The sequence below is a fragment of the Salvelinus sp. IW2-2015 genome, unplaced genomic scaffold, assembly GCF_002910315.2.
Source record: "Salvelinus sp. IW2-2015 unplaced genomic scaffold, ASM291031v2 Un_scaffold16353, whole genome shotgun sequence".
NCBI classification, from domain to species: domain Eukaryota; kingdom Metazoa; phylum Chordata; class Actinopteri; order Salmoniformes; family Salmonidae; genus Salvelinus; species Salvelinus sp. IW2-2015.
Window position 1 is genome coordinate 33,995 of NW_019957547.1, and position 24,956 is coordinate 58,950.

The following is a 24,956-nucleotide window of genomic DNA, read 5'->3' on the forward strand; positions in this document are numbered from 1 at the left end:
GCCAGTCCCAGACCTAAACCCAATAGAAAAATCTTTGGAGGTAGCCGAAAGTCCGTATTGCCCAGCGACAGCCCCGAAACCTGAAGATTCTGGAGAAGGTCTGTTAGAGGAGTGCGGCCAAAATCCCTGCTTGCAGTGTGTGCAAACCTGGTCAAGGAACTTACAGGAAACGTATATCTCATGTAATTGCAAACTAAGGTTTCTGTACCAAATATTCAGTTCTGCTTTTCTGATGTATCAAATACTTATGTCATGCAATAAAATGCAAATTAATTAATTAAAAATCATACAATGTGATTTTCTGGATTTTTGTTTTAGATTCCTTCTCTCACAGTTGAAGTGTACCTATGATAAAAATTACAGACCTCTACATGCTTTGTAAGTAGGAAAACCTGCAAAATTGTCAGTGTATCAAATACTTGTTCTCCCCACTGTACATACATACATGGTAAAGTTATTTCAACATAAATACTGTCTTTAAATATACGTACAGTTCATTAGACTGATAGCTGTATTGGTCTTTAAGGAAAGGAACATAAAGGCCCTTGTATGTTGTTCCCTGTGCCATCTGCATTACAAATCATGTACATGTTTCACTTGAAAGAAAAGAAAAGAGGCTGTCCATCTTGCAACATAAGTTACTGTGTGGGCTCCAACGGTACGGTTTCATAGGATACATATTAATACTATATTGGTACAAATATAGTTGAGTATAAGTTCAAAGATTTTAAACCAAAAAATGCATAAATAAATTATTAAAATATCTAACAAATGTGACAAGTATGATATCTCAGAGACTATAGTGGACCACACTAATGAGCAGCTCAGAGAAAAGGGTCTGTGATGGAAATTGAACTACAAACCATAAAGATGAATCATAAACAAGTCACAACATCTCACATCAGAAACATTCATGGCAATGTGTAATGTTATCACTGCAATGAAAGATTATTGAAAGTAATTCCTATGAGTGCTTTTTCAGTAGTTTGAGAAAAATAAAGTTGTTTTTGCAATGCACAATGAAGCACAAAATAAATACAGTATGTTTGTGATGTACAGGTAAAATATGTGGATGTGATATTGTTTAGATTGCTGGTCTGGAGCTTCGCAGTTTACTGTACCCCAGACCAACACTCTCTTTGTGCGGACGCTATGTGCTCTTCGCACCTTTGACCTACTGGTATGAAGTGGGCCTAAGAGCATAGAGGTCAAGGGTCGAGGCAGGGGTCATCCGGATTTGGAAGGTTCCTCACCATGCTTCTGAGAACAGCTAGCAGGTAGGTGTCACTAATCACCATGGTTCAGTGTCAGGGTGGGAGGGTACCGAATGCTAATGATAGTGACACGTTGCAAGCATCAGGGAAGTGTCTGACTTTGACAGGGGGCACCACCCTCTTACTTGGACAACTTGCTGATGACACGAATCAGAGCCCCGTTCTCGTCCTTCAGTCTTTGGTTGTCTGATTTGAGCTCTGTCAAGACCTACAGGAACAGAGAGAGCAGCATTAGATTGTCATGGTAGCTTGTTCTCTATAGGGAACAGCGGTGACGCATACTGTAGACAGAAATATGTGGAAGGGACACTGCCTTGTCTATGTTCCTTCTGTTGAGGGACATTGACAGACATGATATAAACATTGTTTATCATTTTTCAGGCAAATTAGGAATGATATTCAATATTTAAATCACCAAGAACTCGTTGCTAAATGATTGAACTCTACAATCACGACATGCAAAGGGTGGACAAAAGACTAGCTTTCAGCAATGAGAGCATGCTGATACAGTATGATAGGGACATTATTTGGCGTATGGTTCTATTTGCAAACTGCGAACCGAAAGGGAGAGAGATGCAAGGCGGTCAACTTCCTCAATCTAGGTCATCTCCCACAGCATGAGTAATGATTAAAAATAGCCACAATCTTTGTCAAAATCTCCCCCATCCCCCACAGACAGTGCAGTGAACAATAACATTTTGTGCTTGCATGAAAAAGCCAACACAGACGATGATGCACTCATCTCTTCACTCCTGTCTAGTCCAGTTACCACAATTAAATAGCAACATATTGTTATGTATTATATTTGACGATGCATACTGCCAATGCCCCTGGAGAACAAGGACTGTTTGTCCTGTTCTGTCTCCGTCAAAGCTGTATGTAGTACACACACACACACACACTAATGTGCACATGTTTTTTGGGCCAGTGGAAAAGGGTTTAGTGAGTTAATGGATGCCAATGAGATTACACATTCCATTCCCACATGATTGAGACAAAATGTACTAGTTTAAAATGTCAAATTTCCTGTCAGCCGCTACATTGGATACTGTAGCAAGAGGCAAACAATGAAATGTTAATCCCTACACAAGCTTCCATTGGTGACTTCGGCACTCGGCCATGCAGCAGTCTCTCAAGCACCGTCCAGACTGTTTCTGGGTTCGTTCAAGCTGTTGATTAAGTGACTCACTTGACTATACTGTAATAATAACCACTGGAGAAACGCCAGGCTGCAACCACTACTGTCCTGGTCTCTACACAGCCTAGTAATTTGACTATGCAGCATGGCTGGAGCTCAACATAGAGTTAAAGGCAGCGGTCACAAGATTATTTAGGGAGAGGGGTTTTAGAGTCAGCAAGAGGCATTCCACATGAGTGAGAGAGGCCAAAGGTGGAGGAGTGAGAGGTGGGCGGAACCTGCCTGAGAAGAGTACAGCAGCACAGCAGCAGAGAAGGGAAGAGGTGCAGCAGGAGGAGAACCAGAAGGAGGAAGGCAGAGAAGGAGGTGGGGCTGAGGGAGAGGAGGGGTAGAGAGGTGGGGGAAAGGGGGGGTTAGAGGTCCTCTGTCTCAGGCAAGGAGGCCATCTGGGAGAGCTGGGCGAGGACACGCAGCATGGCCCTGTTCTCAGCCAAGAGACGCTCATTGCCGCTCCGCAGTGCCAGAACAGGGAGGGCCTATAAACACAGGAAGATGGAGAGACAGAAAGAGAGAGCAGGGGGGCAGGCCAGTGCAAGGGAGGAGACCGAGATAAACACACGCAATCACGCACAGAGGCAGACGTACACACTGAGGAGCTACTCAATGACATTCACACAAATAGATACTGTAAAAGGAAACAAGAAAAATCTATGCAAAAGAAAAGCTAAGCACAGCAAGGAACTATCCTTAGTTTTGCGCTCCACAAACCTGGGCAGTTTTAAAAAGGCAGTGGCTGGGGAGGTGCTGTATGGATTACATAGCTTGTCAGTCATGCTGGGGTGAGAAGTGGGCAGGGGACTTTCAATATAACATTACATTTCAGCATAAGTAAGAGAGCCCAATAAGTTATAGTAAKATGGAAATGATTAATTTCCCTGGGTTCCCTGGCAAGACTGAGGTAAACATCAGGTCTGGGGATTGACGCCGTTCCTAAGGGAAACCACAGGCACGCAAGGAGGCAGCACACACAGAGACAGCGGAAAGTCGAGCCCCATGTGGCTCAGAGAGTGGCCTCAGAGGCTTCCCCTCAGCAACCCAGAGAGGAGAAGAAAGTCAGGTAGAACGGGAATTAAGATTAGCCTGAAGGGAAGGGAAAAGCTGAGGAAAAAGGAAGAGAGAAGCCCAGTGAGGAGAAGAAGGCTAGAGAGAAAGAGAGAAGGCTAGGGAGAAAGAGATGGAGGAGATCCAGCTGCTAGCACCCCAGGGCACTTTGGAGGAAACCATTTGAAGTCTGCCTTTACTCGGACTGAAAAATTCATGGATATGTCAGACTGTTCCTCTGTGCTGTCTCGGTAAGCCTTTCACAACACACTGTTCTGAAGGACCACTATTGAAAAGTTTATCTTGGAGTGGAGAGAGAGAGTAGAGAGAGGAGGGAGCCAGAGGGGTGAGATTGAGAGAGAATGCATAGTTATCCATCATGATGTTTCAACACTCTTGAACTCTTTGATATCTACCAGAGCTGACTTCACTAAGCCCTGTAGATAAATTCCCAAATGTTGCCAGAGCTGAAGTTTCAGAGGCTGACAGGAATAATCCTAGCCCTTTATTCAAAAGAAGAAAACCCAAGATCAGTGAGCCATAGGGAGTAACCAGAATTTCCACACATTGGACAGACACTGTGGCACAGGGAAAAGTGTAGAAACACACCAGTATATGTGAATAGGGGAAAAGCATGTCAGTATAATGTTGCATGTGCATATCTCTATGCCAGTGAGCAAAACTGGTTGCAATGACATCCAAGCAACCTGGTTTCTGGTTGTAATGACATTACAGCCAGCCTGCTGGGATATGACTTTACATACGTATTTGGTGTATGTACTCTAACGTGTGCAATGTGTATGTTTGTGTGCACAGACATGTGTTCATGCCCAGGTCTCTAAAGAGGTGAGGTGACAGGCAGGTGTCAATCACTTCTCCGTGGCGACCAGACCACTCACCGTCCCGTCCCCCCTCCCTGGCCCTGAGCCAGCCTGCCTCATGCTTGGGGCTCAGGGCTGGTACCCACAGCGGAAATTTCTCACTGGGGCAGCTTCCTGCTGAGGCAACATGGGGTCACAACATGGGGTCAAACATTCTGTTCCCGTCTTCCGTCTCACATCTCTGTGTCACATGCTGAGTTGTCATCCTAACCTTTGGATATTGCTGGAAGTGGTTCCGACTTACATTAGGTTGACATCTACTCAGTCCTGAATGATATCCTGCTGCTGTTTTGCTCTCCCCCTCGCTCTTTTAAATGCTAAATATGTGTAGCCTATAACAGACAGCAGGCTGTGCTGCTGGGTGTGTGACTGTAGCAGCGTGTTTCTCACTCCCTTTCCTGAGCCCTGACCTTGGCAGGGGATACTCAGAATGATGCTGGGTAATGAGCCTGAAATTTGGCCTACTCCCTCAACCTCACCTGTTTTCCTATAATTACCAAGCAGAGCCTTGTACTGACCTCTGCCCTTCCTGTTACAGTGGAGGCCTTACCTTGAGCTCCTCCTCCATGTCTGTTACCCTCTTCTCCAGAGCCTGTTTTTCCTGAGAAGGGTAAATGTTAGAACAGGACGTTCGGGTCAGAATCAAAATGGATGTTAAGATTTCTACTTTTAAGTTAAGAGATATTTTTCGATTCTCACACATGATAATGAGCCCATAGTGGAATGAACATACAGAAACCAACACACTACAGTAAGATGACATGGAAGAGATCAGGAAAAAAGAGACAGATAAGGGCACAAGGCAAGACCCAAATGCAGACACAGGAGGCAGATGGTTGAGCTCCAATATTTATTACACCAAAAGGGGTAGGCAAAAGACAGGTCGGGGTCAGGCGATAGTTCATAAACCAGGTCAGAGTCCAAACAGTACCAGGGGATAGGCAGGCTCGAGGTCAGGACAGGCAGGGGTTCAGTGAACAGGTCCGAGTCCAAACAGTACCAGGGGATAGGCAGGCTCGAGGTCAGGACAGGCAGGGGTTCAGTGAACAGGTTCGAGTCCAAACAGTACCGGGGGATAGGCAGGCTCGAGGTCAGAGCAGGCAGAGTGGTCAGGCAGACGGATTCGGCGCCAGGACAGGCAAGGGTCAAAACCAGGAGGGCTAGGAAAAAACAGAGTCTGGGAAAAATAGGAGCTAGGAGAAACGCTTGTTGACTTGGCAAAACAAGACAAATTGGCACAGAGAGACAGGAAATGCAGGGATAAATGCACCGGGGACTAATGGGGGAAACAGGAGACACCTGGAGGTGGGTGGAGACAATCACCAAGACAGGTGAAACAGATCAGGGCATGACAGTACCTTCCCTCTAGGGACGCCACCTGGTGTCCTACCTGGGCGCATACCTGGCTGACCGGGATTTCGGCGGTGAAAGTCGGCGATGAGGGCCGGGTCCAGGATGTCTCTAGCGGGAACCCAGCACCTCTCCTCCAGCCCGTAACCCTCCCAGTCAACCAGGTACTGTAAACCCCTGCCCCGTGGTCGAACACCCAGGAGACGTTTAACCGTGTATGCTGGATGGCCATTGATGACACGGGGGGAGGGATGGGCCTGGAGACAGAAGACAAAGGGCTGTGAGACACGCGCTTAATCCTAGACACATGGAAAGTCAGGTGAATACGGAGGGTACGGGGTTACACAAGATGGACAGCAGTGGAACTAAGGACCCTAGAGATGGGAAAAGGACCCCATGAAACGGGGGGACAGTTTGTGGGACTCCACCCGAAGGGGCAGGTCCCGAGTGGAAATCCATACCCTCTGTGGTAGCGGGGAGCTGGAGGCCGGCGGTGGTCCGCTTGTTGACGATACCTGGAGTTGGTCTTGAGAAGTGCCGCCCGAGCTCTTCTCCAGGTATGTCGACAGCAGCGGACAAACATCTGGTCAGAGGGTACGTTGACCTCCTGCTCTTGTTCTGGGAAGATTGAAGGTTGATAGCACTCAAAAGGGGAGAGTCCCATGGCTGATTAGGGAAGGCTGTTCCCGGCATACTCCACCCAGACCAGTTGTTGGCTCCAGGTAGTGGGGTTGGTTGAGACCAGGCATCTTAGGGTGGTTTCTAAGTCCTGGTTAGCTCGCTCCGACTGGCCGTTGGATTGGGGATGGAATCCGGAGGACAGGCTGGCCGATGACCCAATAAGGGTGCAGAACGCCAGAACTGAGACAAGAACTGAGGACCTCGGTTGGAGACCATGTCCACTGGGAGTCCATGGATCCAGAAGACGTGCTGCACCATAAGCTGGGCTGTCTCCTTGGCAGAGGGTAGTTTGGGGAGAGGGATGGAATGGGCAGCCTTTGGAGAACCGGTCCAATACCGTCAGAATGACAGTGTTACCATCAGATGGAGGGAGCCCAGTGACAAAGTCCAGAGATATAGGACCAGGGACAATGAGGGACAGGTAGTGGCTGAAGGAGGCCAGAAGGAGCTTGCCGTGGAGTCTTGTTCTGAACACACTGTGCACGTAGCGAAGAAGGCAGAGATGTCAGGAACCATTGTGGGCCACCAGAAACATTGTCGAACAAAGGCTAGGATACAACGGGAACCTGGATGATAGGTCAGCCTGGAGGAATGAGCCCATTCCAGGACCATAATGAGTTAGGGACAAACAACCGGTTAGCCGGGCCCCCTTCAGGTCCAGGCTGGGAATGTTGTGCCTTGCGGACCACTGAAGCCGCAAGGCATGAGGTAGGGAGAATGGTTTCGGAGACGGAGGGTGTGGCAGAGGAACTGTATAGGCGGGAGAGGGCGTCAGGCTTCACATTTTTGGAACCTGGGCAGTAGGAAATGGTGAAGTTGAATCTGGTGAACAATAAAGCCCACCAGGCCTGCCTGGAGTTAAGGCACTTGGCTGTATGGAGATATTTCAAATGTTTATGGTCGGTCCAAACCAAGAATGGCTGTTCTGCTCCTTCCAGCAAGTGTCTCCACTCTTCCAGCTCCATCTTGACTGACAGGAGTTCTCGGTTGCCTACGTCGTAGTTCCTCTCTGCAGGATTGAGACGATGGGACAGGAAGGCACAGGGATGGAGCTTCTGGTCCTGGGCAGATTGCTGGGACAGGATGGCCCCCACTCCAACATCAGAAGCATCGATCTCTACCACAAATTGACGGGATGGATCCGGATTGACGAGGATGGGTGCTGTGGTGAACCGATGCTTCAGGTCCACGAGGTCTCTGTCAACCGCTGGAAACCATGTGAATGGTACTTTGGGAGAGGTGAGTGCAGAGAGGGGGGCCGCCAGGGTGCTGTAGCCCCGAATGAAATGGAAACGTAACTGCACCCTGGACGTAGGTTGAGGCCACTCTACCACTGCTTTCACTTTTTCAGGATCCATTTGGACATTTCCATCAGCGATGACATATCCCAGAAAGGAGATTGTAGAGCGGTGGAACTCACACTTCTCGGCTTTCACGAACAATTGGTTCTCCAGGAGGTGCTGAAGGACTTGTCTCACATGAAGAACGTGTTCTTGGGCAGACCGGGAAAAAAACAGGATGTCGTCAAGGTAGACGAACACAAAGCGGTTTAGCATGTCCCGGAGCACATCGTTTACCAGAGCTTGGAAGACAGCGGGGGCGTTGATGAGTCCAAATGACATGACCTGGTACTCATAATGTCCACTGGCTGTGTTAAAGGCTGTCTTCCACTCATCTCCTTCGAGTATCCAAACCAGGTGGTAGGCATTCCGAAGGTCCAGTTTGGAAAAAATGTTTGTCACCTGGAGAGGTTCGAAGGCCGAGGAGAGGAGTGGTAGGGGGGTAACAATTCTTGATCGTTATATCATTCAGACCCCGGTAGTCAATGCACGGACGCAGGGTCTTGTCCTTCTTCTCCACAAAGAAAAACCCCGCGCCGGCAGGAGATGCAGACAGACGGATGCCTCCAGTAGCCAGAGAATCCTCAATGTATTCCTCCATGGGCTTGGTCTCCGGGACGGATAGAGAATATAGACGACCACGAGGTGGTGTGGTACCTGGGAGGAGATCAATGGCACAATCATAGGATGGTGCGGGGGAAGAGAAGTAGCCCGTGCCTTACTGAAGACCTCCAGGGGGTCATGGTACTCAGTGGGGATGGCAGAGACATCCGTGGATTTGCTTACGTCCTGAGGGGATACGTCTCAAGGACGGCTGTGCCGCTTCAAGGCAATGAGAATGACAAAACGGGCTCCAACCCAGGATGGAGCTCGTGGTCCAGTCAATAACAGGACTGTGTTTCTGGAGCCAAGAAAATCCCAAAACCACAGGAACATGGGGGGGAGAGAAAAAAAAGATGAGGAGGAACTGTATGGTCTCACTTTGGTTTCCTGATACCCATATACTGTATGAACAGGCACAGTGCTACGGGTGACTCTTTCAGTAGAGCGGCCGTCCAGTGCCCTTGCATCCATGTGGACAGAGAGAAGTTGAGTGGATTACTTAATTCAGAAACCATGGTAGCATCCATAAAACTTTCATCAGCCCCAAAGGCAATGAGCACCCGGAGAGACTTAGACTGGTCTCCCCACAGCAGAATCACAAAAAAAGGTGGACGGGTGATGGAAGTTAGGGGACTCCCAGTCTGGCTCACCAGAGCACTTGTACCCACTAAAAAGTGTTTCTTAACCCGGGCAAGTGGCTATATAATGTCCCGCCGCCTCCCTCCCGGGCACCGGAGAATCGAAAACCTTCCTCACTTCTGCCATTAATTCCTCCAAACTATGGCACACAGCGGATTGCTGCTCCCACACAACCGTTGCCCAGGAGAGTGCCCTTCCGGACATTAAATACGCTATCTTCGATCAGCCCGACAGGAACGAAGAGGGCTGGAGTTCAAAAATGAGGGAGCACTGGGGAAGGAACGCCCGGCAGGTACCAGGATTGCCTGCATAACGCTCCGGAGGAGGTAAGCAGGGTTCTCGAGGAGCCGGGGTAGGTTGAAAAAAATCCACTAGTAGTAGAAAGGTTACTGGGTGGTTGGGAGGTCTCAGAGGTGGCAGGCTGCTTATGAGCTAACTCACTGATTTGCTCCATAATAGCCTTGAACCCTTGGTTGTGGCGTTCCGTCAGGGAACGAAGCCCTTCCAAAAGGTCCAGCAGTAGCTCCTCATGCCTCCCAATGGTGGCACAAGGGCACAATAAGGGCACAAGGTGAGACCCAAATGCAGACACAGGAGGCAGATGGTTGAGCTACGATATTTATTACACCAAAAGGGGTAGGCAAAAGACAGGTCGGGGACAGGCGAGAGTTCATAAGCCAGGTCACAGTCCAAACAGTATCAGGGGATAGGCATGCTCGAGGTCAGGACAGGCAGAGTGGTCAGGCAGGCGGATTCGGCGCCAGGACAGGCAAGGGTCAAAACCAGGAGGGCTAGGATAAAACAGAGACTGGGAAAAATAGGAGCCAGGAGAAACATTGGTTGACTTGGCAAAACATGACAAACTGGCACAGAGAGACAGGAAACACAGGGATAAATACACCGGGGACTAATGGGGAAAACAGGAGACACCTGGAGGTGGGTGGAGACAATCACCAAGACAGGTGAAACAGATCAGGGTGTGACGAGATAAGAAAAAAAGAGGAGAGTGAAAGAAAATGTTGACGTCAAGCTGTCAGGATTGAAAGAGAATTGGAGTGGTGAAATCAAGTAGATGAGGCAGATGAGGCAGATGGCTTCGTGAAAAAAAAGAAAAAGAGGCCCTCAAGATTTTAGAATAAGTGATAAATACCCTTTTTTCTGATTCAAGTACAGTGGATCGTTCAGCTATTCTGTCCTGTTTCTGTAAGACAGAGTGGCACTGTTATCACAAAGTGAAAAAAATACTGCAGTGGGTTGATTTAAAATGGGATAAAACTGAATTTGAAATACAGTATGTTTGAAAACTTCGTAGGGGGTACACTGGTTCATTCTCTAATCATCTTGCGGTTGCTTTGAACAATGTATTGCTAAAATGCAATATGCATGTTGTTGAGACGTGTGAACTAGACTGAACTTAATTAAGATAGTCTACAGATGGCTATACAGGACAGTGTCAGTGTTGTGTGCAGTATTACTGTACCTGGTTGACTTTGTCCAGCTGGGAGCGGATCTTGGTCAGCTCGTGTTTGCTGTCATCCAGCCGGGACTTGAGCTTGTCATTCTCTGCCAAGGCGTCTTCATACATCTGAAAGAGGACAAACCAAACGGTTAATACTTATGCCACATTTGTCCTATGATAGTCCAGCTCTGCACCAGGTGAATCAAAACTGTCATCAAGGCAAAGGGTGGTTACCTTGAAGAATCTCAAATATAAAACATATTTTGATTCGTTTAACACTTTTTTGGTTACTACATGATTCCATATGTGTTAGTTCATTATTTTTTATACCAGTTGGTCTTGTTAAGATAATAAAATACATTTTTCAGAGCAATCTTCTGCTTCCCTTCTGGGTTCTACAGTAGGCCTACCTTCTTGTAGTCCCTGGGGCTGGTGTCATCCTCCTGCTTGTTCAATGCTGCCAGTCTGGTCTCCCTCCGTGTGTAGGAGCTGGTTCTGCCCAGGGGTTCAGCCTTGCTGTCCCCACCTCCAGAGTCCAACCTGGGAGGAAGACGGAAGCACACCTCCTTGAGTGGGTGGTTTACAACATCCAGCAACACAGCTGACATTGCAACAGTGTTGAAACACTGACATTCATGAAACAAACACTGTTGAAACATTGACATAGAGAAATCTATTTGGAGTGCTGTATGTACAGTACCAGTTAAAAGTCTGGACACAGCTACTCATTCAAGGGTTTTTCTTTATTTTTACTGTTTTCTACATTGTAGAATAATAAGGAAGACATCAAAACTATGGAATCATGTAGTAACCCAAAAAGTGTTAAACAAATCAAAATATATTTTATATTTGAGATTCTTCAAAGTAGCCAGCCTTTGCCTTGACGACAGCTTTGCACACTATTGGCATTCTCTCAACCAGCTTCATGAGGTAGTCACATGGAATGCATTTCAATTAACAGGTGTGCCTTGTTAAAAGTTAATTTGTGGAATTTCTTTCTTTCTTAATGCATTTGAGCCAATCAGTTGTGTTGTGACAAGGTAGGGTTGGTATACAGAAGACAGCCCTATTTGGTAAAAGACCAAGTCCATATTATGGCAGGAACAGCTCAAATAAGCAAAGAGAAACGACAGTCCATCATTACTTTAAGTTATGATGGTCAGTCAATACAGAACATTTCAAGAACTTTAAAATGTTTCTCAAAGTGCAGTCGCAAAAACCATCAAGCGCTATGATGAAACTGGCTCTCATGAGGACCACCACAGGAAATAAAGACCCAGAGTTACCTCTGCTGCAGAGGACAAGTTCATTAGAGTTACCAGCCTCAGAAATTGCAGCCCAAATAAATGCTTCACAGAGTTCAAGTAACAGACACATCTCAACATCAACAGTTCAGAGGAGACTGCATGAATCGGGCCTTCATGGTCGAATTGCTGCAAAGAACCACTACTAAAGGACACCAATAATAAGAAGAGACTTGCTTGGGCCAAGAAACATGAGTAATGTACATTAGACCGGTGCAAATCTGTCCTTTGGTCTGATGAGTCCAAATTTGAGATTTTTGGTTCAAAACCCTATGTCTTTGTGAGATGCAGAGTAGGTGAATGGATGATCTCTGCATGTGTGGTTCCCACCGTGAAGCATAGAGGAGGTGGTGTGATGGTGCTTTGCTGGTGACATTGTTGCTGATTTATTTAGAATTCAAGGCACACTTAACCAGCATGGCTAACACAGCATTCTGCAGCGATATGCCATCCCATCTGATTTGCGCTTAGTAGGACTATCATTTGTTTTTGAACAGGACAATGACCCAACACACCTCCAGGCTGTGTAAGGGCTATTTGACCAAGAAGGAGAGTGATGGAGTGCTGCATCAGATGACCTGGCCTCCACAATCACCCAACCTCAACCCAATTGAGATGGTTTGGGATGAGTTGGACCACATAGTGAAGGTAAAGCAGCCAACAAGTGCTCAGCATATGTGGGAACTCCTGAAAAGCATTCCAGGTGAAGCTGGTTGAGAGGATGCCAAGAGTGTGCAAAGCTGTCATCAAGGCAAAGGGTGGCTACTTTGAAGAATCTAAAATCTAAAATATATTTTGATTTGATTAACACCTTTTTGGTTTCTACATGATTCCATATGTGTTATTTCATAGTTTTGATGTCTTCACTATTATTCTACAATGTAGAAAATAGTAAAAATAAAGAAAAACCCTTGAAGGAGTAGATATGTCCAAACTTTTGACTGGTTCTGTATATCTCATGAGCTAAAAAACAAAAATAGCTATCAGATTTAGAAGAATGCAAGAGAAGGAATATCTAAATCTGTACATACCTTGATGCCCTGTCATGCTGAAAATGAACAGAGAAAAGTAAAGTCAGAAACGTAATCACAAACAGCTTTTACTGTATGAAATCAATCTGAGACATTTCCATTGTATGAAGTATCAACCAGAGACTAAAATATTTTCCATTAGGACACCATGCAAAGAAAAAGAGAACCTTTGTAACATCCAAGCCACATTGTGTTCAGATGCCTTGTGTCCCAAAGGACAGGGATTGCATAGGCCTACACAAGTGATCTGCTTGTGTCTCCAGTAAGCCCTGTTAATCTTTTAGTGAGTGTTTGCCATGCAGATGCCTGCAGCGCAGAGTTGACATCATGTCGCTAAAGATCCCAGTTTACTGGGTGACAGACTCCAAGTGATGACCTCAGGGTATCAGCCATATCATAATGTCTGTGTCTCAAATAGCACCCTATTCCCTATTTAGTGCACTGCTTTTGACCAGAGCCCTATGGGGATGTAGGGAATAGGATACCATTTGGGACACATACTGGCTTGGCGTGATCTGGTCCTGACTATATGACTGCATGGCTGCCCAGGCCTGACCGGAGGTGTTTACTGCCTTTCAGTTGGTTAATTGTGTACGGATATTAGCCATTTACTTGAATAAAGTGTAAAGTCTAGAATATGTCCGGTCCAACATGTTTATCTTTAGTTTCCATCTGTGCTCTCTGTTCTTAGTGAGGAAGGCATCAAATATGGTTGTCTGCACTCAATAATGACTAGGCCTATCAACACTATGTTCAAATTAAATCAAATCTTATTGCTCACGTACACAGTTAGTAGGTGTTATTGCAGGTGCAGTGAAATGCTTATGTTTCTAGTTCCTATCAATCCATACAGTAAATGTCAAACAAGCACCAAAGACATACTGTATATATTTTTTATATACAGATGAAGTCGGAAGTTTACATACAATTATGTTGAAGTCATTAAAACTAGTTTTTCAACCACTCCACAAATGTATTGTTAACCAACTATAGTTTTGGCAAGTCGGTTAGGACATCTACTTTGTGCATGACACAAGTAATTTTCCAACAATTGCTTACAGACAGATTATTTCACTTATAATTCACTGTATCACAATTCCAGTGGGTCAGAAGTTTACAGACACTAAGTTGACTGTGCCTTCAAACAGCTTGGAAAATTCCCAAAAATTAAATCATGGCTTTAGAAGCTTCTGATAGGCTAATTGACATCATTTGAGTCAATTGGAGGTGTACCTGTGTATGTATTTCAAGGCCTACCTTCAAACTCAGTGTATCTTTGCTTGGCATCATGGGAAAATAAAAAGAAATCAGCAAAGACCTCCACAAGTCTGGTTCATCCTTGGGAGCAATTTCCAAACGCCTGAAGGTTCCACGTTCATCTGTACAAACAATAGTAAGCAAATATAAACACCATGGGACCACGCAGCCGTCATACCGCTCCGGAAGGAGATGCGTTCTGTCTCCTAGAGATGAACGTACTTTGGTGCGAAAAGTGCAAATCAATCCCAGAACAACAGCAAAGGACCTTGTGAAGATGCTGGAGGAAATAGGTACAAAAGTATCTATATTCACAGTAAAACGGTCCGATTCTGACATAACCTGAACGGCCGCTCAGCAAGGAAGAAGCCACTGTCCCAAAACCGCCATAAAAAAGCCAGACTACGGTTTGCAACTGCACATGGGGACAAAGATTGTACTTTCTGGAGAAATGTCCTCTGGTCTGATGAAAAAAAATAGAACTGTTTGGCCATAATGACCATCGTTATGTTTGGAGTAAAAAGGGTGAGGCTTGCAAGCCGAAGAACACCATCCCAACCGTGATGCACGGGGGTGGCAGCATCATGTTGTGGGGGTGCTTTGCTGCAGGAGGGATTGGTGCACTTCACAAAATAGATGGCATCATGAGGCAGGAAAATGATGTGGATATATTGAAGCAACATCTCAAGACATCAGTCAGGAAGTAAATGCTTGGTCGCAAATGAGCATACTTCCAAAGTTGTGACAAAATGGACAACAACGTCGAGGTATKGACAACGTTATCGACAACAACGTCAAGGTATTGGAGTGGCCATCACAAAGCCCTGACCTGAATCCTATAGAAAATGTGTGGGCAGAACTGAAAAAGCATGTGCGAGCAAGGAGGCCAACAAACCTGACTCAGTTACACCAGCTCTGTCAGGAGGAATGGGCCAAAATTCACCCAACTTATTGTGGGAAGCTTGTGGTAGGCTACCCGAAACGTTTGACCCAAGTTAAACAATTTAAAGGCAATGCTACCAAATACTAATTGAGTGTATGTAAACTTCTGACCCACTGGGAATGTGATGATAGAAATCAAATCTGAAATAAATCATTCTCTCTACTATAATTCTGACATTTCATGTTCTTAAAATAAAGTGGTGATCCTAACTGACCTAAGACAGGCAATTTTTAAATTAAATGTCAGGAATTGTGAAAAACTGAGTTTAAATGTATTTGGCTAAGGTGTATGTAAACGTCCGACTTCAACTGTATATAAATAGTATGCCAAAATGTTTAAAGTGACCAGTGTTCATGACTATGTACATAGAGCAGTAGTCATTAAGGTGCAGGGTAGAGTACCTGATTTTAGCCGGCTAGTGACAGTGACTAAGGGGCAGAGTAGGGTAGGGTGCTGGGCTGAGAGTCGATAGACATGCCCCATGGTTGCTGATCCTTGATAAGTGCACATTATGACATGACACGATACAGAGAACATTTTGAAATTGTGAAAAAGAGAGAGCGATAAAAAGAGAGAGGGATCAAAAGAGGGAGAGACAGGACAGAGTGTGATATCCTTGTGATGTCTGGACAGATTTCATGTTCTCTTGCATTCTTTGAGATTTGGAGCTGTTCTCCTGCCTGGGAAAGAGAGCCTTTCAAACACTTACAAAGAGATCAGCTTATTCCCGGATCTATACTTTGTGGAACCACTCTGGATGACACTCTGGTCTGTCAGTGTTGGGGAAGCTACTCTGAAAATATAGTTTACCAAGCTACCAATTACTTCACACTGGAAGAAGTTGAGCTATAAAGCTACAGAGAAATATAGTTTAGAAAGCTAAAGCTACTTTGAAAAAGTAGTTGATTACATCAAAACTAACTGGTGAAAATGTATCATATCTAAATCTGAAACCTTGTTTAATAAGTGCATTACAGTTCACCATTCAAATACTGCAGATTCCTTTTGTATGGATAGCTGCATGTGATAATGCACTGTTGTTTAGTTTAGTTTATCAGGATCCCCATTAGCTATTGCACATGCACCAGCTACTCTATCGGGGGTCCACAGAAAAACAAAATACATTACAGAGTACAGAACAGTTATAGACAAGAACAAAATAAGAATAACATTACATACTAAATTAAATAAGAGTTATATATTGTCGAGACAACAAAAATACTATTTACACACTATTCATTTATACATATTAATATAATTTTACACAGTACAGTTAATGAGATCTCTAGAAAGACAAGAGGCCCTGTTATACAATATGTTTTTTTAAAGCTACAGTTTGCTGTGAGTCTATGCAGGACAAACCCAAGAGCAGAAGCAGACCTAAGTGCCTGGTCTTTATTTGGAGGCTCATACACTGTAACATCCACATGGAGGGGAGGTAAATTCAAGGCGCACCATGAGAGAGCGTCCTCTCCTCTGTGAATGTTTATACAGCACTGCCAAAGCTGCCTGGCCTTATGTGGTCATGTCTTCGACTCCATCTAGCCTCATCTCCATCCAGGGACAGAGGGACCCCAGTGACATCTGATGAAGAAGGGCCAAGGATGAGAGGGCCAGGATGACTGCTCTGATGAACTATATAGGATAAAACACTAACACTGGGTGATCTCATGTCTTTGACAATCTATCTACAGTTTCACTGACAGGCAGCTCACTTGAGTCTCACTTGAGGCTAGAATTAGTATCCAAACAGACATATTTTCTCACTTTTGATGTGAAACCTTTCTCAGTTGCGTTACACCTAAGACATACTGTATAAACCAGAAACCGTGGATTGACGGCAGCATTCGCGTGAAACTGAAAGCGCGAACCACTGCTTTTAACCAGGGCAAGGTGACCGGAAGCATGACCGAATACAAACAGTGTAGCTATTCTCTCCGCAAGGCAATCAAACAGGCTAAGTCCCAGTACAGAGACAAAATCGAGTCGCAATTCAACAGCTCAGACACAAGAGGTATGTGCAGGTCTACAGTCAATCAAGGATTACAAAAAGAAAACCAGCCCCGTCGCGGACCAGATGTCTTGCTCCAGACAGGCTAAACAACTTTTTTGCCCGCTTTGAGGACAATACAGTGCCACTGACACGGCCCTACCAAAACCTGCGGGCTCCCTTCACTGCAGCCCGAGGTGAGTAAACATTTAAACGTGTTAACCCTCGCAAGCTGCAGGCCCAGACGGCATTCCAGCCGCTCCTCAGAGCATCGCAGACCAGCTGGCTGGTGTTTTACGGACTATTTCATCAATCTCTATCCCAGTCTCTGTTTCCACATGCTCAAGAGGGCCACCATCTGTTTGTCCAAGAAAAGCTAAGGTAACTGAGCTAAACGACTACCGCCCGTAGCACTCACTTCCTCATCATGAGTGCTTGAGAGACTAGTCAAGGACTATCACCTCCACCTACCGGACACCCTAGACCACCTCCAATTTGCTTACCGATCCAATATGTCCACAGACGACGCAATCGCAACCACACTGCACACTGCCCAACCCATCTGGACAAGAGGAATACCCATGTGAGAATGCTGTTCATCGATTACAGCTCAGCATTTAACACCATAGTACCCTCCAAACTCTCATCAGCTCGAGACCCTGGGTCTCGCCCCGCCTGTGCAACTTGGGTCCTGGACTTCCTGACGGGCCGCCCCCAAGGGGTGAGGGTAGGTAACAAATTTCCACCCGCTGATCCCACACACTGGGGCCCACAAGGGTGCGTTCTGAGCCCTCTCCTGTCTCCCTGTTCACCCACGACTGCGTGGCCATGCACGCCTCCAACTCATATTCAAGTTTTGCGGATGACACTACAGTGGTAGGCTTGATTACCAACAACGACGAGACGGCCTACAGTGAGGAGGTGACGGCTCGGAGTGTGGTGTCAGGAAAATAACCTCACACTCAAGTCAACAAAAACAAAGGAGATGATTGGGGACTTCAGAAACAGCAGAGGGAGCACCCCTACCACATCGACGGGTCAGTAGTGGAGAAGGTGGAAAGTTTTAAGTTCCTCGGTGTACACATCACGACAAACTGAATTGGTCCACCCACACAGACAGCTCGGTGAAGAAGACGCGCAGCGCGCTCTTCAACCTCAGGAGGCTGAAGAAAATCGGCTTGTCACCAAAAGCACTCACAAACTTCTACAGATGCACAATCCGAGAGCATTCCTGTCGGGCTGTATCACCGCCTGTACGGAACTGCTCCGCCCACAACCGTAAGGCTCTCCAAGAGGTAGTGAGGTCTGCAGAACGCATCACCGGAGAACTACCGCCCTCGACACCTACACCACCCGATGTCACAGGAAGGCATAAAGATCATCAAGGACAACAACCACCCAGCCACTGCCTGTTCACCCCGCTATCATCCAGAAGGGAGGTCAGTACAGTGCATCAAGCAGGGACCGAGGAGACTGAAAAACAGCTTCTATCTCAAGGCCATCAGACTGTTAAAACAGCCACCACTAACATTTAGCGGCCGCTGCCAACATACTGACAACTCCAGCCACTTTAAAAATGGGAATTGATGGAAATTATGTTATAAAATGTACCACTTAGCCACTTTAAACAATGCCACTTAATATAATGTTTACATACCCTACATTACCATCTATAGTATATACTGTACTCTATATCATCTACTGCATCTTGCCATCTTTATGTAATACATGTACCACTAGCCACTTTAAACTATGCCACTTTATGTTTACAATACCCTACAGTACCATCTCATATGTATATACCTACTCTATACCATCTACTGCATCTTGCTATGCGTTCTGTACCACCACTCATTCATATATTTTATGTACATATTCTTTATCCTTTACACTTGTGTGTGATAAGGTAGTAGTTGTGGAATTGTTAGGTTAGATTACTTGTTGGTTATTACTGCATTGTCGGAACTAGAAGCACAAGCATTTCGCTACACTCGCATTAACATCTGCTAACCATGTGTATGTGACTAATAAAATTTGATTTGATTTGATTTGATAAGACTAATGAAACCTATCAGCTCATTATGTAACTGCTGGAATAAGTTTAAGGGTACTTACGAGTGCTAATTTGTACTGAACTAACAGTAAAGGAATTTGGGCTTTGAGCAACAAGTCTCCATAAATATTCTTACACTGTGAATAATGGCACTAGTCATTTCCAGGTACCTCCTGGAGCTGGCTTGGAGATAGCAGGGGTACCCAAATCAGTACCACAGTTTGGGAAACACTAATCTAGGTCATGCAGAAACATCCATTGTGACATTTCTAAATCTCCTTCTATTTTAGCTCCGTTAGCCTTATAGTGAGCGGGCCAGAGGCTCAGGGATCAGACATGTGGGACCTATTTCACAGATTAATGAATTATAGAGATGAATTTCCCCAATGTTTTTTTCCCAGAGCTAATCAAAAATTCTTGCCAAGTTAATTTATTTCTAATTCTTTTACAATGTGTATGCATCCTGAAACATTGTAAATGAACATAGTCAAACAGTGATGTGGGCTTTGATCTCACCTAAAAACATCTGGGTTCCTTAGCATTGGGCCAAAACGCTGCAAGACTTTGTAGTGGGGCCGAGCGGCTATGGAAATGGGTAGTAGAAGTGCCTCAGGATGCAGTGAGTTTAGGGATGCAACCTACACTGTGTTCTAAGTTATCTAGCAGAACCTTATAGAGTAACAAAGAGATATATGATGGGACCCTGATGGCACTGCGCCTGGTCAAAGTCCTCTCTCTCTATTTATATAAAAAGAATCAGAATCTGCATGGGACTCCATAAGCCATGTAAGGCCTAACAGATGCCTGGGGAGACATTCCAACAGGGTAGAAATAACAACACAACCTTAGATTGATGAACTGCACTGTGGGTTCTCTGTAAACACACAGCCAATGGGTTTACAACTCGTCACGACCAACCAGCACACAGAGGGTCTGCTGCTGTACAGTACACATGCTGGGGGTTGACTGGGCTGCTGTGGAGGGTCACTCCTTAGTACACTCCCTACAGTCCCTTCAGAAAGTATTCACACGCCTTGACTTTTTCCACATTTTGTATTGTTACAAAGTGGGATTAAATAAACAATGATATATATATACATTTTAAACAATACAAAACTTACACATACAAACGACAGCATACAAACACACACAAACATCAATGACATCACCCTACCCAGACCCACCTACTCACACCCCCATCTCCAGCGCCCACATCACTCTCTGCCACATGGCCTCAAACTGCACCATTTTGTTTCTCTCACTGTACCCTCATATGCCATGTCTTTTAATATGCAGATTGATTCAAAGTAAATGTACGTTGTAATTCTTCTCACAGACAACTTTCTAACTCTGCCCATAGCTTTTGGACTTTAAAGCATTCCCTGAAGGCATAGATTATTAAGTCATTGTCAACATTCACAAATTGTATAGACATGGCTGTGCTGTACAATTTGTGAATGTTGTCCCTTGTATAATAAATTCTAGATATAAGTTTATACTGGAATAATCGTACATTTTAGTGAACTGTAATTCCGTTAGTTATGTTCCTAATTCCAATATCAGATAATTTTAAATCTTGGTTCCAATTGTTAATATTTTTTCCTAAGCGACTGTCAGTTGGATAGGCTCTGCAAGGTTTTGTATATCTTACCTATCATATGAATATCCTTTTCTGACTCAAATAGGATTCTCTCAAGATTGCTCTGATGTCCAAAAGATTCCAAATCAACATTTTGTGATATTAAACTTTTAAGTTGCATGTATTTAAAAATATCTACATTGGTCAGTCCAAAATGTCTTTTTGAATCTGTAATGGAAATAATTGTATGTCCTATTACCCTCATAATATATGGTTTCTATGCCTTCCATGCATGCTTAACATTTATTTGATTGTCATTTTTTGTCAACGATCTAAACAAAATACAAATGTCAAACATTTAAAAAATGTATTTTTAATTAATGGAAAATAAAAAACGAATATATATATTGATTATATAAGTATTCAATACATGTTAGAATCTCTTTTGACAGCAATTACGGCTCTGAGTCTTTCTGGTTAAGTCTCTAAGAGCTTTGGACACCTGGATTGTACAATATTTGCCCATTATTCTTAAAAAATGTCTTCAAGCTCTGTCAAATTGGTTGTTAGACAGACATTTTCAAGTCTTGCCATAGATTTTCAAAATGATTTAAGTGAAAGCTGTAACAATGCCACTCAGGAACATTCAATGTTGTCTTGGTAAGCAACTCCAGCGTATATTTGGCCTTGTGTTTTAGGTAATTGTCCTGCTGAAAGGTAAATTTATCTTCCAGTGTCTGTTGGAAAGCAGAGTGAACCAAGTTTTCCTCTAGGATTTTGCCTGTGCTTAGCTCTACTGTAGTCCTTGCCGATGTTCAAGCATACCCATAACATGATGCAGCTACCACCATGCTTGAAAATATGAAGAGTTGTACTCAGTGATGTGTTGTGTTTGCCCCAAACATAAGGCTTTGTACTTCTACCATGTGTCTACATCTGCATTGCTTGCTGTTTGGGGTTTTAGGCTGGGTTTCTGTATAGCATTTTGTGACATCAGCTGATGTTAAAAGGGCTTTATAAATACATTTGATTGATTGAAATGTGATTGTATTCAGGACATAAAGTAAATTTCTTTGCCACATTGTTCGCAGTACTTTAGTGCCTTATTGCAAAAAGGATGCATGTTTTGACATTTTAATTTAGCATTTTTCTCTGTCTTTTATGTTAGTATTGTGGAGTAATTACAATGTTGTTGATCCATCCTCAGTTTTCTCCTATCACAGCCATTAAACTCCGCAACTGTTTTAAAGACACCATTGGCCTCATGGTGAAATCCCTGAGCGGTTTCCTTCCTCTCCGGCAACTGAGTTAGGAAGGGTGCCTGTATATTTGTAGTGACTGGGTTTTTGATAGACCATTCAAAGTGTAATTAATAACTGCACCATATTCAAATGGATATTCAATGTCTGCTTTAAAAAAAATCCATCTACCAATAGGTGCCCTTCTTTGCAAACAACTGGAAAACGTCCCACCTCTTTAAGGAATACCTAGGATAGGATAAAGTATTCCTCCTACCCCCCCCCTCCCCCTTAAATGAGTTAGATGCACTATTGTAAAGTGGTTGTTCCACTGGATATCATAAGGTGAATGCACCAATTTGTAAGTCGCTCTGGATAAGAGCGTCTGCTAAATGACTTAAATGTAAATGTAAATGTTTGTGGTTGAATATGTGCTTGAAATTCACCACTCGACTGAGGTACCTTACAGATAATTGTATGTGTGGGGTACAGAGATGGGGTAGTCATTTGAAAATCATGCTAAAAACTATTAGTGCACACAGAGTGAGTCCATGCATCTTATTATGTTACTTGTTATTAAGGACATGTTTACTCCTGAACTTATTTAAGCTTGCCATAACAAAATGGTGGAATTCTTATTGACCCAATAATTTGTATTTATTTTGTAAACATTTCTAAAAACATAATTCGACTTTGACAATATTCGGATATTGTGTGGAGATCAGTGACACAAAATCTAAATGTAATCAATTTAAAATTCAGGCTGTAACACAACAAAATGTGGAAAAGTCAAGGTGTGTGAATACTTTCTGAAGGCAATGTATATAAACACTCCACAGTTACCATCACTCCCCCCTACACACTATGTATGCTTTATAATCAGCTCCCGCCCTGTCCCAGCCCTGATGCAAAGCCTATCAGAGCGAGGCTGTGCTTAATGTTATTGCTCTGCAAAGTGTTTCATTTCTTGAAAGACCGCTTTAATGGTCAGCCCCCTCCTCTCTCTTCTTCTCACCTCTTATCCCCGAGGCTGGCTGCCTGGACTCTTGCCCGTTCACCCGCCTGGAAAATATGAGTGAGTTCCACCCTACCGGAATGACCATAGGCTACTGTACTGTACACATAACCATAAAAGCCTATGCTGCTTTTCCAGCTATTCACTGCAGATCTCTCCTGTTTCTGGCCATAATTTAGGAAATTACTGATAAGACTAAGCAACTAAAGTACCTCCCCATTTTGGCTTATTATTCTCACTTGGAAGACTTCTCCTCGTCTAAGTACTGAGAGGCGTCAGGACTTCTGGCCAAATTTCCGCTCTTGTCCAAAGTTTGACATTAAGCATTTCCTCTGAGGAGGCAGATGTGTTTGCTTGTTTACAGTCAAGGCCTGTAGCTTAATGTCTGCTGCTTTGCTGCACACAACAAAACATCACCCTTGGCAGAGAGAAATGCACCAAGTTTTCATCATAAACAATGAGGAGAGTTCTAAACATATCACACCATGCCACTTCCAGTCGCTTTTTATGTGCACTTTTTTCTACCAGGAAAATATTGCAAATATGTCTTCTATCTGTGTTGACATCATGGAAACTTCATGCCTGAGCTCCAGAGCTTTGGAATTCTCCTGACAGTATTGGGAGACCGTGACACTGTTAGTACTGTGGTAGTGGATGGCCATGATACTATACTGTCAGTACTGTGGTAGTGGAGGGCCATGATACTATACTGTCAGTACTGTGGTAGTGGAGGGCCATGAAAACTCACTGTCAGTACTGTGGTAGTGGAGGGCAATGAAACTCTACTGTTAGTACTGTGGTAAGTGGAGGGCCATGATACTCTACTGTCAGTACTGTGGTAGTGGAGGCCATGATACTCTACTGTCAGTACTGTGGTAGTGGAGGGCATGATACTCTACTGTCAGTACTGTGGTAGTGGAGGGCCATGATACTCTACTGTCAGTACTGTGGTAGTGGAGGGGCATGATACTATACTGTCAGTACTGTGGTAGTGGAGGGCCATGATACTATACTGTTAGTACTGTGGTAGTGGAGGGCCATGATACTATACTGTCAGTACTGTGGTAGTGGAGGGCCATGATACTCTACTGTCAGTACTGTGGTAGTGGAGGGCATGATACTCACTGTCAGTACTGTGGAAGTGGAGGGCATGATACTATACTGTCAGTACTGTGATAGTGGAGGGCCATGATACTCTACTGTCAGTACTGTGAAGTGGAGGGCATGATACTCACTGTCAGTACTGTGGAAGTGGAGGGCCATGATACTATACTGTCAGTACTGTGGTAGTGGAGGGCCATGATATATACTGTCAGTACTGTGGTAGTGGAGGGCCATGAAACTCTACTGTCAGTACTGTGGTAGTGGAGGGGCATGATACTATACTGTCAGTACTGTGGTAGTGGAGGCGCATGATATATACTGTCAGTACTGTGGTAGTGGAGGGCCATGAACTCTACTGTCAGTACTGTGGTAGTGGAGGGCATGATACTATATGTCAGTACTGTGGAAGTGGAGGGCATGATACTCACTGTCAGTACTGTGGTAGTGGAGGGGCATGATACTATACTGTCAGTACTGTGGTAGTGGAGGGCCATGATACTCTACTGTCAGTACTGTGGAGTGGAAGGGCATGATACTCACTGTCAGTACTGTGGTAGTGGAGGGCCATGATACTATACTGTCAGTACTGTGGAAGTGGAGGGGCATGATACTCATGTCAGTACTTACTGTTACTACTGTGGTAGTGGAGGGCATGATACTATACTGTCAGTACTGTGGTAGTGGAGGGCCATGATACTATACTGTCAGTACTGTGGTAGTGGAGGGGCATGATACTTACTGTCAGTACTGTGGTAGTGGAGGGCCATGATACTCTACTGTTAGTACTGTGGTAGTGGAGGGGCATGATACTATACTTCATGTAGTACTGTGGTAGTGGAGGGCATGATACTCTACTGTCAGTACTGTGGTATTGAGGGGCATGAAACTCTACTGTTAGTACTGTGGGTAGTGGAGGGAATTATACTATACATGTCAGTACTGGTGGTAGTGGAGGGCCATGATACTCCACTTCAGG

General features: G+C 44.6%; 1 protein-coding gene across 7 annotated transcripts in view; it reads right to left on the reverse strand.

The window, feature by feature from the left end:
• Positions 1-208: 208 nt before the first annotated feature.
• Positions 209-24,956, reverse strand: part of LOC112080515 (protein phosphatase 1 regulatory subunit 12B) — a 54,910-nt gene continuing 30,162 nt past the window's right edge. The window contains exons 6-13 of one of the 7 annotated variants that reach the window (XM_024146297.2): positions 12,802-12,818; positions 10,877-11,006; positions 10,488-10,592; positions 10,158-10,208; positions 5,785-6,001; positions 4,945-4,995; positions 4,413-4,511; positions 209-1,482 (exon numbers count right to left, since the gene is read on the reverse strand). In XM_024146297.2, the coding sequence (XP_024002065.1) occupies positions 1,331-1,482; positions 4,413-4,511; positions 4,945-4,995; positions 5,785-6,001; positions 10,158-10,208; positions 10,488-10,592; positions 10,877-11,006; positions 12,802-12,818 (822 nt within the window). In that variant the 3' untranslated portion in view covers positions 209-1,330. Of the gene's footprint in view, positions 1,483-4,412; positions 4,512-4,944; positions 4,996-5,752; positions 6,002-10,157; positions 10,209-10,487; positions 10,593-10,876; positions 11,007-12,801; positions 12,819-24,956 lie in introns of all 7 variants that reach the window. The other 6 variants (XM_070442612.1, XM_024146298.2, XR_002896191.2 and 3 more) reach the window with 6 other exon arrangements.